Below are 13,924 nucleotides of genomic sequence, written 5' to 3' on the forward strand. Positions count from 1 at the left end.
CGCCACCAATGAAGCTTAATCTTACATTAATTCATATACAGGAGGCGGGAGCTGCAGAATCACATAGCCGGCTCCCGGCCTCTATGAGCGGTAGCTGCGATCTGCGGTAGTTAACTCCTCAGGTGCCGCGGATCGCAGCTACAGCTCATAGAGGTCGGGAGCCGGCTATGTGATCCTGCAGCCAGCTCCCGCCTCCTGTATATGAATAAATGTGAGATTAAGCTTCATTGGTGGCGCAGTGCGCCCCCCCAAGCCCCCCAGTATCAGACATTGGTGGCGCAGTGCGCCTCCCCCCCCCCCCCCCCAATATTAGGCATTGGTGGCGCAGTGCGCCTCCCCCCCAAGCCCCCCCAGTATTAAGCATTGGTGGCGCAGTGCGCCCCCCTCCCCCCCAGTATTAAACAGTGGTGCGCCCCCCCTCCCCCCCACCCCAGTCGCAGTGCGCCCCCCACAGGATTCCCTCTCCCCTCTCCTCTCCGATCGGTTACCATGGCAGCCAGGACGCTATTGAAGCCCTGGCTGTCATGGTAAGCTCCATGCTGCTGTGTGCACAAAGCACACAGCAGCAGGGACAGTGTGAGCTCCTATTCACCCTGATAGCGCTCTATCAGGGTGAATAGGACAAGGGTTCTAGTCCCTAAGGGGGCTAAAAGTTAGTTAAAAAAAAAAGTAATAAAAATAAAAACACCAAAATATTAAATATAAATGAAAAAGAAAGATTTACAAAAAAAATAAAAATACACATTAACAATAAACATTAATTTTCAGCAGATTTGTGGGAATTTTAATTTTTTTTTCAAAAATGAAAATTCCCAGAATATCGGTATAAATTATCGGCTATCGGCCTGAAAGTTCACAAATTATCGGTATCGGTATCGGCCCTAAAAAATCAATATCGGTCGATCCCTAGACCGGACCCTGAGGAAGATTGTGGAGAAGGACCGATTCCAGACCTTGGGGGACCTGCGGAAGCAGTAGACTGAGTCTGGAGTAGAAACATCCAGAGCCACCGTGTACAGGCGTGTGCAGGAAATGGGCTACAGGTGCCGCATTCCCCAGGTCAAGCCACTTTTGAACCAGGAACAGCGGCAGAAGCGCCTGACCTGGGCTACAGAGAAGCAGCACTGGACTGTTGCTCAGTGGTCCAAAGTACTTTTTTCGGATGAAAGCAAATTTTGCATGTCATTCGGAAATCAAGGTGCCAGAGTCTGGAGGAAGACTGGGGAGAGGGAAATGCCAAAATGCCTGAAGTCCAGTGTCAAGTACCCACAGTCAGTGATGGTCTGGGGTGCCATGTCAGCTGCTGGTGTTGGTCCACTGTGTTTTATCAAGGGCAGGGTCAATGCAGCTAGCTATCAGGAGATTTTGGAGCACTTCATGCTTCCATCTGATGAAAAGCTTTATGGAGATGAAGATTTCATTTTTCAGCACGACCTGGCACCTGCTCACAGTGCCAAAACCACTGGTAAATGGTTTACTGACCATGGTATCACTGTGCTCAATTGGCCTGCCAACTCTCCTGACCTGAACCCCATAGAGAATCTGTGGGATATTGGGAAGAGAAAGTTGAGAGACACAAGACCCAACACTCTGGATGAGCTTAAGGCCGCTATCGAAGCATCCTGGGCCTCCATAACACCTCAGCAGTGCCACCGGCTGATTGCCTCCATGCCACGCCGCATTGAAGCAGTCATTTCTGCAAAAGGATTCCCGACCAAGTATTGAGTGCATAACTGAACATAATTATTTGAAGGTTGACTTTTTTTGTATTAAAAACACTTTTCTTTTATTGGTCGGATGAAATATGCTAATTTTTTGAGATAGGAAATTTGGGTTTTCATGAGCTGTATGCCAAAATCATCAATATTAAAACAATAAAAGGCTTGAACTACTTCAGTTGGTGTGTAATGAATCTAAAATATATGAAAGTCTAATGTTTATCAGTACATTACAGAAAATAATGAACTTTATCACAATATGCTAATTTTTTGAGAAGGACCTGTATATCTCATATGTATCTATCTAATATACAGTACAGACCAAAAGTTTGGACACACCTTCTCATTCAAAGAGTTTTCTTTATTTTCATGACTATGAAAATTGTAGATTCACACTGAAGGCATCAAAACTATGAATTAACACATGTGGAATTATATACATAACAAAAAAGTGTGAAACAACTGAAAACTTTTCAGGTGACTACCTCTTGAAGCTCATCAAGAGAATGCCAAGAGTGTGCAAAGCAGTAATCAAAGCAAAAGGTGGCTACTTTGAAGAACCTAGAATATGACATATTTCAGTTGTTTCACACTTTTTTGTTATGTATATAATTCCACATATGTTAATTCATAATTTTGATGCCTTCAGTGTGAATCTACAATTTTCATAGTCATGAAAATTAAAGAAAACTCTTTGAATGAGAAGGTCTGTCCAAACTTTTGGACTTGTGTGGTTTATTAGAGCTAGGCAGGTATACCTGAGTTAGTCTGTCAATGATTGTCAAAAGATCTGTAATTACCTTATAATAACAGCTTTTATTAATGTCCTCTGTCCCTTTCCACTGCGCCCTTAAAAGACAGTTGCTATGGCTCATCTGTCTCCGACTTAGGCTACTTTCACACTTGCGTTCCGAGCGGATCCGCTCATATAATGCAGACGATGGGATCTGTTCAGAACGAATCCGTCTGCATTATAGTTTAGAAAAAATTATAAGTGTGAAAGTTGCTCAGACGGATCCGTCCAGACTTTACATTGAAAGTCAATGGGGGACGGATCAGTTTGAAATTGAGCCATATTGTGTCAACTTCAAATGGATCCGTCCCCATTGACTTACATTGTAAGTCTGGACGGATCCGTTTGCCTCCGCACGGCCATGCAGACACCCGAACGCTGCAAGCAGCGTTCGGGTGTCCGCCTGCTGAGCGCAGCGGAGGACAAACTGTGCCAGACTGATGCATTCTGAGCGGATCCGCATCCACTCAGAATGCATTAGGGCAGTACGGATGCGTTCGGGGCCGCTTGTGAGAGCCTTCAAACGGAGCTCACAAGCGGAGCCCCGAACGCTAGTGTGAAAGTAGCCTAAGAAGACAGGAAGACGGAGGGGCGGTCCTTCACGCTGCATGCCTGCATTAGGCTTCAGAGTGAGGAGGCGTGTCTCTCAGTAATCCAATCTGATTGGCTGGCAGGGAGCTGCTGGCTACAGCAAGTGTGTATGGGAAGTGAGGAAAAGCAGAACTGGCAGAGGAGCCATCTTGAGAAGGTCCTCATATTGTAAATGTTTAAAAAGCTGTAACTAAAGGAAAAACTCAAGGAAAACCGTGGTATGTGAAGAGACTAAAGATTGCTTCATGCATAATGCTGCTGCAGCAGTAACATATGCTAAAATAGATTTTTTGATGAAACCATCACGGTTACACGTTAAAGGGGTTGTTTCATCAAGAAACCCTGTTTTAATTAGTCTGAGACGGATTTGGTAAGAAAGAATTTGTCTAATCAAGGCAATCTCTTTTTAAAATTCACCTGCTGATCTGCCAATCACCACTGGTCCAGCTTTATGCCTCTTACAAACGAGTGTGTGAGCGTTATTCTCCGTTATGGACACTACTCGTTGTGCGTGACAGTATACTGATTTATAATGCTGTGTCTCTCTGCATGACCTTAATTCTACAGAATTATACTGCCATAATGCTGTCAGTTTAAGGACTGAATTGTACTGACCTAAAGCGATCAGTATAATTCTGTAGAGGTAAGGTCATGCAGTAACACACAACATTATAAATCATTATTATGCCGTGCGATCCTGTGAAACGAGCAGCGTCTACAACGGGAAATCATGCTCCCACATGGAACATGTTTTCCTCACTGGACCCGCTTGTCTGAAAGAGGCCTTGGGGTGCTATTAAAGTTACAAGTAACAGCTGTCAACAAGAGTTGCATAGGTTGGACTTGTTAAACTCTAGTCAAAAATCCATGCGACACGTTCCATACCAGAGTACAAGGTCTGTTACTTCCCTACACTGGTTAAATATTGCATAGCGCTGTGCTATATTTATGTATGCATTCACTTCCTCTTTCTATAATAAAATTGTCATGCACCACTTGAGTAGCCTGAGGTATATGTAATGAAAATGGAAAAATACATAAAAACTCGTGTCAGTAGCAGGCCTCATGCACACTACCGTATAACCAGCCCCCACAGCTTCCGAGCTTGCGTCTCTGTATAGTATCCGTTTCCATTAATGTTTTTATATGTAGCAGTTTTTTCATTACACGTTGTAATACATGGCTTTATTTATTTGTATACATGGTATTTTCTGCTTGGACCTCCGGGGCACGGATAGTGCAGGACTGCACTCACACAGCGACAAATGTAAACTTTTTCCAGCCACCGGTGTTGGTAAAATCCATTGATTTTTATTTTTTTCTCCATTAAAGCAGTTACAAAATGGTGAGTACAAACCAGGCCTTACATCCATCTGACGCGTTTCGGTTGCATGTTTTTAGCACCCTAAATCATAGAGTCACTAGATGACTACATCAGTCAGGCTATATAGTGGAAAAGGTGGGAGGGGACACACCCAGTAGGTGGCATTAGAGAATACAAACCACTCCCGAATTAACTCCTTGACCACCATAGGAAGTTGGACTGTTTGTGAACAGGACCCTAAAGCAACATTGCAAAATTAAAACTTTTTTTTGTATATTTTTATGTTAATTTTGCAATGTTGCTTTAGGGTCCTGTTCACACACAGTCCGACTTACTATAGTGGTTAAGGAGTTAATTCGGGAGTGGTTTGTACTCTCTAATGCCACCTACTGGGTGTGTCCCCTCCCACCTTTTCCACTATATAGCCTGACTGATGTAGTCATCTAGTGACTCTATGATTAAGGGTGCTAAAAACATGCACCGGAAACGCGTCAGGAAGATGTAAGGCCTGGTTTGTACCCATCATTTTGTAGCTGCTTTTTAATGGAGAAGAAATAAAACTGAATGGATTTTACCAACACCGGTGGCTGGAAATCATTTACATTTGTTGGTGGTTATCTTATAAGATTAGTACTACATTCCCCTGAACCCTGCCTTGCTTCACCTGTTTCTTAGTATTTACTCATTTTCACATTTTTTATATATTTTTTCGTAAAGGGAGAATCATATGTTGCACTGTCCTGCTTTTAAAGGCTCATGCAAACAAACTTATTTTCTTTCTGTGTCCGTTCCGTATTTTTTTTTGTGAACCGTATGTGGAGCCACTTATTTCCATGTGTCTGAGAAAAAACAGAAGTTACTCCATGTGCAATCCATTTCCGTATGTCCGTTCCGCAAAAAAAAAACATGTCCTATTATTTTCCGCATTAGGATAGGACAGGAATATTATTGGCCAGCTGTTCCATCCTGCAAAATACAGAATGCACACGGACATCATCTGCATTTTTTGCGGATCCATTTTTGCTGACCGCAAAATGCATACGGTCGTGTGCATGAGCCCTAAGGCTACGCCATTAATCCATGTGGAATGTGCTAAGGCACCTAATGCATTCTGATGATTTCTCTTAAAACATAAATGTTGTATTACCAAGACGTTAAAGCATTCCTACTCGCATCCATGGCATGTACAATCGCATCTTTCTTCTCTTTTCCCAGCCTGCATTCCTGTAGCTTTGAATCTCCTGAATCAAGGCCGTTGTCTGGAACACGTTTAAGCCCTTTGCCGCATGTGAGTATCTCACTACATCCTAATATCTATACAGATTTCTTAAATAAAGGAAGATAAGTCTACCGTCTGAGAAGCCAGCCATAATTATGGCTGATTTCTATGTGTATTTCCATTAGACATTTTAGTGCATTGTACGCTAACATGTTATTTTGGCAGTCATTTTGCATTTAAAAGGGTTTACCCAACCCCAAAAATGCCCCTCTACAATCTGTGTCAGGGGCCCAGACATTTGGCATTTGGGGGGACATTTTCAGGGTTTGATAACCCTTTTAAATGGAACAGTACTGCCCACATAATAATTCACCAAATCAGTGTGGGTGATAAGGCCTCCATATACATGAGTAAATTGTCAGCAATCTGCTGAGAAAGGCAGGTTCAGCCAACAGTCTAAGGCTACTTTCACACTAGCGTTCGATCGGATCCGTTCTGAACGGATCCGATCATAATAATGCAGACGGAGGCTCCGTTCAGTACGGATCCGTCTGCATTATTTTAGCATAAAAACAGCTAAGTGTGAAAATAGCCTCGTACGGATCCGTCCAGACTTTCAATGTAAAGTCAATGGGGGACGGATCCGCCTGAAGATTGAGCCATATTGTGGCATCTTCAAACGGATCCGTCCCCATTGACTTACATTGTAAGTCTGGACGGATCCGCACGCCTCCGCACGGCCAGGCGGACACCCGAACGCTGCAAGCGTTCAGCTGTCCGCCTGTCTGTGCGGAGGCGAGCGGAGCGGAGGCTGAACGCCGCCAGACTGATGCAGTCTGAGCGGATCCGCTCCATTCAGACTGCATCAGGGCTGGACGGCTGCGTTCGGGTCCGCTCGTGAGCCCCTTCAAACGGAGCTCACGAGCGGACAGCCGAACGCTTGTGTGAAAGTAGCCTAATATGTATGGGGCACTCCAGTCTCTCCCCAACAGAGGATGTTGGGTAGAGTAGGATTTAGTGAAGTGAATATTTTTGCGCCATTCTTTTGTTCTCCTGCCAGAGGTGTCCGAATGTGTATGTCAGCCTTAATGTGCAGATAATATGATGTAGGTACATGAACCTACAATTTTGATCGTTCACTAGGCAGGGGGCTGCCTGGTCCTATCGCTGCCGGTCATTGAGTAGGTGTTTTTTTAGTTCTGGAATATACTGTGAATGTGATATATATGATCCTAATGTCATAAAATAGTTTGGACGTGGCCATGAGTTTAAGAATAACTATATCCGAATTGACGTTTTGCACAGCTTATTTTTTAAGTAGTAATTTCTTCTATATTTTACAAGCAAATTTTCTTAGGCAGAGATAAAGCAGCACAGACTTCCCATTGTCCATACCGCCAGATACAATAAATTCTCAGATTTAGCACATTAGTCTTTCTGTGAGGCTCAACGAAAAGTAGAATTGCAGCAGAGGCTCCTGTGTTTGATACTGGGGTCTAGGAGAGAGGGTTTTTTCTCCATTTATTTAGAAGAGGCCCGTGCTCCGTTATTTTTACAATGCAATACAACTGTCCTGCAAATGTTATAAAAATAATGTTAGATGTAATCCATACAAGATAGGAATAGGAATAATCCATGAAGACCAGATACAGCTTTATCAAAATATCATATTCATTCACATCTATCCATAGGCATCTGTGGTTATACCCACCATGTTATAAGGAGATTTAGCATGCAGTGTATATAGTCTTCCTTTTAGGCGCTTTGCACATCCCTCAACTGGAAGGGGCAAGTGAGCTATGCTAGGCTCCCTGTCCTTTGACAGATCCCGAGCCTGCCATTGGTTATCTTTACCTGTAGACTACTTGTATACAGTACTTTTAATCAAGCTGAATTCCAGGATATGTTTAAACTCTATCTTTTAATTTCCTAGAAACCTAAGCTTCCCTCTCTAGAAACAGAAGATGAAATTACACCAGCAGCTCCTCAGCCACCTCCGCACGCAGTGCCGTCTAGAAGGCCTAGTAGAACTCGGACACACTTGTTGAGATCTCATGGAAACATTTTGGCTGAATCTGGAATTCACCAAGTAGAGGGTACGTCTGCATTGTTACATGGAGCTCACCAAGTAGAGGGTATGTCTGCATTGTTACATGGAGCTCACCAAGTAGAGGGTACATCTGCATTGTTACATGGAGCTCACCAAGTAGATGGTATGTCTGCATTGTTACATGGAGCTCACCAAGTAGAGGGTACATCTGCATTGTTACATGACGCTCACCAGGTAGAGGGTACATCTGCATTGTTACATGGAGCTCACCAAGTAGAGGGTATGTCTGAATTGTTACATGTAGCTCACCAAGTAGAGGGTATGTCTGCATTGTTACATGGAGCTCACCAAGTAGAGGGTACGTCTGCACTGTTACATGGATCTCACCAAGTAGAGGGTACATCTGCATTGTTACATGGAGCTCACCAAGTAGAGGGTACGTCTGCATTGTTACATGGAGCTCACCAAGTAGAGGGTACGTCTGCATTGTTACATGGAGCTCACCAAGTAGAGGGTACGTCTGCATTGTTACATGGATCTCACCAAGTAGAGGGTACGTCTGCATTGTTACATGGAGCTCACCAAGTAGAGGGTATGTCTGCATTGTTACATGGAGCTCACCAAGTAGAGGGTACGTCTGCATTGTTACATGGAGCTCACCAAGTAGAGGGTACGTCTGCATTGTTACATGGAGCTCATCAAGTAGAGGGTATGTCTGCATTGTTACATGGAGCTCACCAAGTAGAGGGTACGTCTGTACTGTTACATGAAGCTCACCAAGTAGAGGGTATGTCTGCATTGTTACATGGAGCTCACCAAGTAGAGGGTACGTCTGTACTGTTACATGGAGCTCACCAAGTAGAGGGTATGTCTGCATTGTTACATGGAGCTCACCAAGTAGAGGGTACGTCTGCATTGTTACATGGAGCTCACCAAGTAGAGGGTACGTCTGCATTGTTACATGGAGCTCACCAAGTAGAGGGTACGTCTGCATTGTTACATGGAGCTCACCAAGTAGAGGGTACGTCTGCATTGTTACATGGAGCTCACCAAGTAGAGGGTACGTCTGCATTGTTACATGGAGCTCACCAAGTAGAGGGTACGTCTGCATTGTTACATGGAGCTCACCAAGTAGAGGGTACGTCTGCATTGTTACATGGAGCTCACCAAGTAGAGGGTACATCTGCATTGTTACATGGAGCTCACCAAGTAGAGGGTACGTCTGCATTGTTACATGGAGCTCACCAAGTAGAGGGTATGTCTGCATTGTTACATGACGCTCACCAAGTAGAGGGTACATCTGCATTGTTACATGGAGCTCACCAAGTAGAGGGTACATCTGCATTGTTACATGGAGCTCACCAAGTAGAGGGTACGTCTGCATTGTTACATGGAGCTCACCAAGTAGAGGGTATGTCTGCATTGTTACATGACGCTCACCAAGTAGAGGGTACATCTGCATTGTTACATGGAGCTCACCAAGTAGAGGGTACGTCTGCATTGTTACATGGAGCTCACCAAGTAGAGGGTACGTCTGCATTGTTACATGGAGCTCACCAAGTAGAGGGTACGTCTGCATTGTTACATGGAGCTCACCAAGTAGAGGGTATGTCTGCATTGTTACATGGAGCTCACCAAGTAGAGGGTACGTCTGCATTGTTACATGACGCTCACCAAGTAGAGAGTAAGTCTGCATTTTCGCATGATAATAGAAATCTGCTGATAGCAGGAGGCATAGTAACTGTGAGCTGCGATCTTTGGAAATATCTTGTTGTCAGGATTGCTTGTAGGCTAATGACACTCTTTATTAAAAGAAGATGAGATCTGATAGTAGCCAGCTGGTCATGCTGGCCACTTTTATGTTGTTGTCATCTTGGTGTCTGAAGATACAACCTAAGGGCATTTCCAGACAACCTTAATGCAACGTAGTGAGGGAGCTGTAGATATAGTATTTTGTGGCAAGAACAGATACTTATCAGAACAAAGCTGTTGGGGAATGGGATCTCTGCTTTATTTTGAGTCAATCTCGCTCTTGGCACAATGTATTTTTATATGGGGCCATATTACGGCCACCTGACAGCGGCCTTCAACAGAAAATTTCGGCAGGTAAGTATTGATAATTTGTTAATACCTTGGATTTCTAAATTTGGTCAGTTTCCGCATGGGGGGAAAAAAAAAGCTGTGTACATGAGATTTGTCAAATCTCGTTCACTTTGCTTTTACTGTATTGAGCTGTTTTAATTTCCAGCTTTTGAGTTCTGGTGATTTTATGAAGATATGTGCTTGTAAATTTAGTCCTAAGTTGTATGTATGAACGTTTATTTTGAATGTTTATTTCTAAGAGGTGTGGTCTGTATAACCTTTTGCTTAGGTTATACTTTTTACCCACTTAAATGTCAACATTTTGCAATTTGTATGAAAAATTACACTTTGATGCAAAGTTGCACGAAGGTGTATGGGTGTAAACAGGGCCGAGTGGAATTTTGACAATGTACCAAGTATCTACTTTCAGAAAATATATGGGGGAGTTAGTATTATTTTTATTTTATTTTGTAATTTAGGTTTTATTTGTACTTGTCGAAACTTTGAAAATTGAGGTGCAAAATGACATCCAAAGAGTTAAAGGTGTCCATACATGGAGTGACCAAGCAACAGTAATCGTACGTTGTTTACCACTAATTGTCATGGTTTCAAGGCAAGTAGAGGTGAATCACATGGCTTTTACTTGCTTCACTTTTTCTTGCAGCAAAACCACAGCAATTAGTGGTAAACTGCATGCAATTACCTTGGCTCGGCTGCACCCTTAACGAGCTGTGTTTAAAACCACTCCATGGTTAGTACCTCATTCCCATATTTACATGTAAGGGTCCATTCACACGTCCGTAGTGCATTGCGGATCCGCAATACACCCGGCCGGCACTCTTATAGAAATGCTCTATTTTTTTCCGGAGCTGCGGACCAGAAGATCGGCGGTGCGCTCCAGAAATGCGGATGCGCACAGCACACTGTGTGCTGTCTGCATCCATTCCGTCCCCATATAGAATGAATGGGTCCGCACAATTGCGGACGTGTGAATGGAGCCGTAGATGGCCTGAATGCAATAAATATATGAGCAGGAAAGTTTTACTGTTTGTCTACTTTAATTTATGTATTTCGTGGTACATCAACCAGCTTAGCATTTTCCAAAGGTCCATTTCATACATGATTTTTCATCCGCCCAAAAAACAAACAATCAGTGGCTCTCAAAATTGTGGCCGGGATAAGATTGACTTCCTTCATCAGTATGATCCCAGCAGCAAGAGCCATGCACTAGGCAACAATGCCTAAAAATTGATACAAGCCAAGTCATGCGCCAATTATGCTGCAAATAACAGTTTTTTTTTATAGTGGCAGAATGTAAATGCTAGAATTTGTTGATACGATCACTCGGAAACAAGCAAAGTGTGACAAATATTGGCCAGTTTAAACATTTGTGTCCGTTCGACGTTGATGAAAAAAAATCCATCTTTGTTTTATCCGTGAAGGATCCCTGATTTTTGCCCTCTGTCATCCATATTCCACGGATGCTGCTCAGCTGAAAATTATTTACAGACTATTTCCTACCACTGGTCAGTGAAAAACAGACCAAACGTGGATGCCATAGACTTCCGCATCACGGACCAAAATGTGCATGTCTCAAGTTTTTTTTCACTGACCCACAGTCGGTAAAAAAAGTGCTGTTTGTGGAAAATGCGGATAGCACAAGTCAGTGAATAACAGAATTGTGAACGTGGCCTTAAAGGGGACCTGTCTCCTCTCGTGACAAGTCTGTTTTAGTAAGTACTTGCATTCCCCATGTAATTACAATTTTTGTAACATATAGTAATACCCATCAGGATCTTTATTACAGAATGTTGGCAAATCATCCATAAACGTGTAGAAGGAATAATAGAGGAATGGCACAGAATCACAAGAAACAACGTTCCTGAATTGTTATTACATAGGGAGTGCAGATTCATACTAAAACAGACATGCCTCAAGAGGTTCTTCAGCAGGTCTTTAGACAGTGGCCAGTTGTTCCACTTTAAAAATCACTGTTATTTGCAGCAAATTTGGCTCATAACGCTTGGAGCAATATTCAGGCATTGGTGCCTAGTACATGGCTCTTGCTGTTGGAATCATACTGATGGACAAGTCAATCCTATTCTTGCCCACGATTTTGAGAACCACTGAACTGATGTGTAAATGAAATAAATTCAGGCTGATGTATGACTTGTGCATTTCCATAATTTCAGAGAGTTTAATTAATGCAACAAAATGAGCTAATTTTATATGACCTTAATTTATTGAATCTGACCTGCTAAGTGATGATTCTTATTGTTGTAATGTTTACCCATAAAGGAAAGAGCTTGAACGGCTCAAAAGAAACTCTGTTGTTGAAGGATACCTCTGAAGAAGACAGAATGTCCCTCTCCTTAAATAACCCCCCAAACCAGCTTGGCTCCAATATTTATGGTAACCCAGAAGCACAAGGAAGAGCTGAAGAGCCATCAACCCCACAAGATAACAAGAGCAGGTTTGTGTTCCGACTACTTATTTATATTTTACTGCACTTAAAGGGGTTGTCAAGGTTTTTCATATTGATTGTTTATCCTCAGGATAGGACATCAATATTAGATCAGTGGGGGTGCAGTACCTCGCACCCTTGCCGATAAGCTGATTCCTTGTGGCTCCGGCGCAGCTCCATCCATTGTATAGAGCAGGGATGCTCAACCTGCGGCCCTCCAGCTGTTGTAAAACTACATTTCCCACCATGCCCTGCTGTAGGCTGATAGCTTTAGACTGTCTGGGAATGCTGGGAGTTGTAGTTTTGCAACAGCTGGAGGGCCACAGGTTGATCATCACTGGTATAGAGGATGGAGTTGGTGGTATTATTATTATTATTATTATTAAAGTGACTCTTCAGTGCAAACCTAAAATTTGATTATACATGACTCATACATATATATGGTAGTCAACATACCTGGTACCCTCCCCCGATGTTGACTTTGTTTTTTATGTCCCCCTCTGGATTATTTTCAAGATGGCTGCCACACTGTCAGACTTCTACAGTGCTGTTGGAAAGTCTTAGACATGTCCTTATGTAAGGACCAGCGCTGACATCATCACTGGTCCAGTAATGGTCCGATAATAACAGCTTATATGGGTATTGTGATCCTAATTTGCATTATGCTATGATTGTATGTTTTATAAATGATGATGGCACAGTGATGTTTGATGCAGAACATTTCTGTTTGATCCCATCCATCTTTGTTTTTTTGTCTTCGCTTGACCTGTCTACTCTTTTCAGAACATTTTAGAACTAAAATTTCAAACAGAAAGCTTCGTATTAATTCTCCTGGTTTAAAAATCGCACATAGTCATCCACATACTTTTGGCAATGTACTGAACTATGTTAAGATTTTCCCTACATTTATTTTATATACTGTATCTAATTTCACTGGTCAATTACTTTAATGTGTATATTGTTTTGCCAATTTCCAGTCTCGTAGTTTAGAAATTCATAAATTCTTTGCTTACAGCTCTTATTTGGAAAGGTAGACCTCTAGTGGTAATAAAAAAGTTTTAGCTTTTATTGTACAGTTATGTTTCAAAAAGTATTTATTGGATTTTAAGGCAGTGGATATCGGCAACATACTGCCAATGCATCCCTCGCAGGGGGAATACATAAAAGATAGAAACAGGATATAATAAACAATAAAGAGCAGAACAAATCATGTGATATCTAGTCAAATATACAGACTGATATATTCATACAGAATATAGTCCTAAGTGACTGTGTATGACTTCAACACCTATCACAGTGAACATAATAGTGTAGGTCTGGAACAGCACAGTATGACATGCAGGGGGATCATATTTTTTCAGAATGCATTACCCTATCCTCACGAATGGTTGTAAGTTTCTCATAGAGCGTTATTTTATTAATCTGTCCAATGACTGCTTCGAGACAGAGGGTTAATTGTCCCCACTGTTGTGCTATATGGATACGGGCTGCCATGATAATATGTTAGTGAGTTTAGGGGGTTAGTCTCCCAACAGCAATACAGATAAGGGGTAGCTATAACTGAATGTATAAGGTGGCAGATCCTATTCCAGAATCTCTTTACTATTGGGCAGGGCCACCAAATATGTCGATGCGAGCCTTTTTCCAAACAACCCCTAAAGCACTGATCTGGAACATCTGGAT

The 13,924-nt window shown here is 42.5% G+C and overlaps 1 protein-coding gene across 2 annotated transcripts in view; it reads left to right on the forward strand.

Annotated features, from left to right (window-relative positions):
* ARMC2 (armadillo repeat containing 2) overlaps positions 1-13,924 on the forward strand; it is a 97,702-nt gene that overhangs the window by 10,778 nt on the left and 73,000 nt on the right. For both annotated transcript variants that reach the window (XM_044291401.1, XM_044291402.1), the window contains exons 3-5: positions 5,642-5,714; positions 7,579-7,741; positions 12,076-12,250. In XM_044291401.1, the coding sequence (XP_044147336.1) occupies positions 5,642-5,714; positions 7,579-7,741; positions 12,076-12,250 (411 nt within the window). The remainder of the gene's footprint in view (positions 1-5,641; positions 5,715-7,578; positions 7,742-12,075; positions 12,251-13,924) is intronic.

Source organism: Bufo gargarizans, chromosome 4 (genome assembly GCF_014858855.1).
Source record: "Bufo gargarizans isolate SCDJY-AF-19 chromosome 4, ASM1485885v1, whole genome shotgun sequence".
Lineage (NCBI taxonomy): Eukaryota > Metazoa > Chordata > Amphibia > Anura > Bufonidae > Bufo > Bufo gargarizans.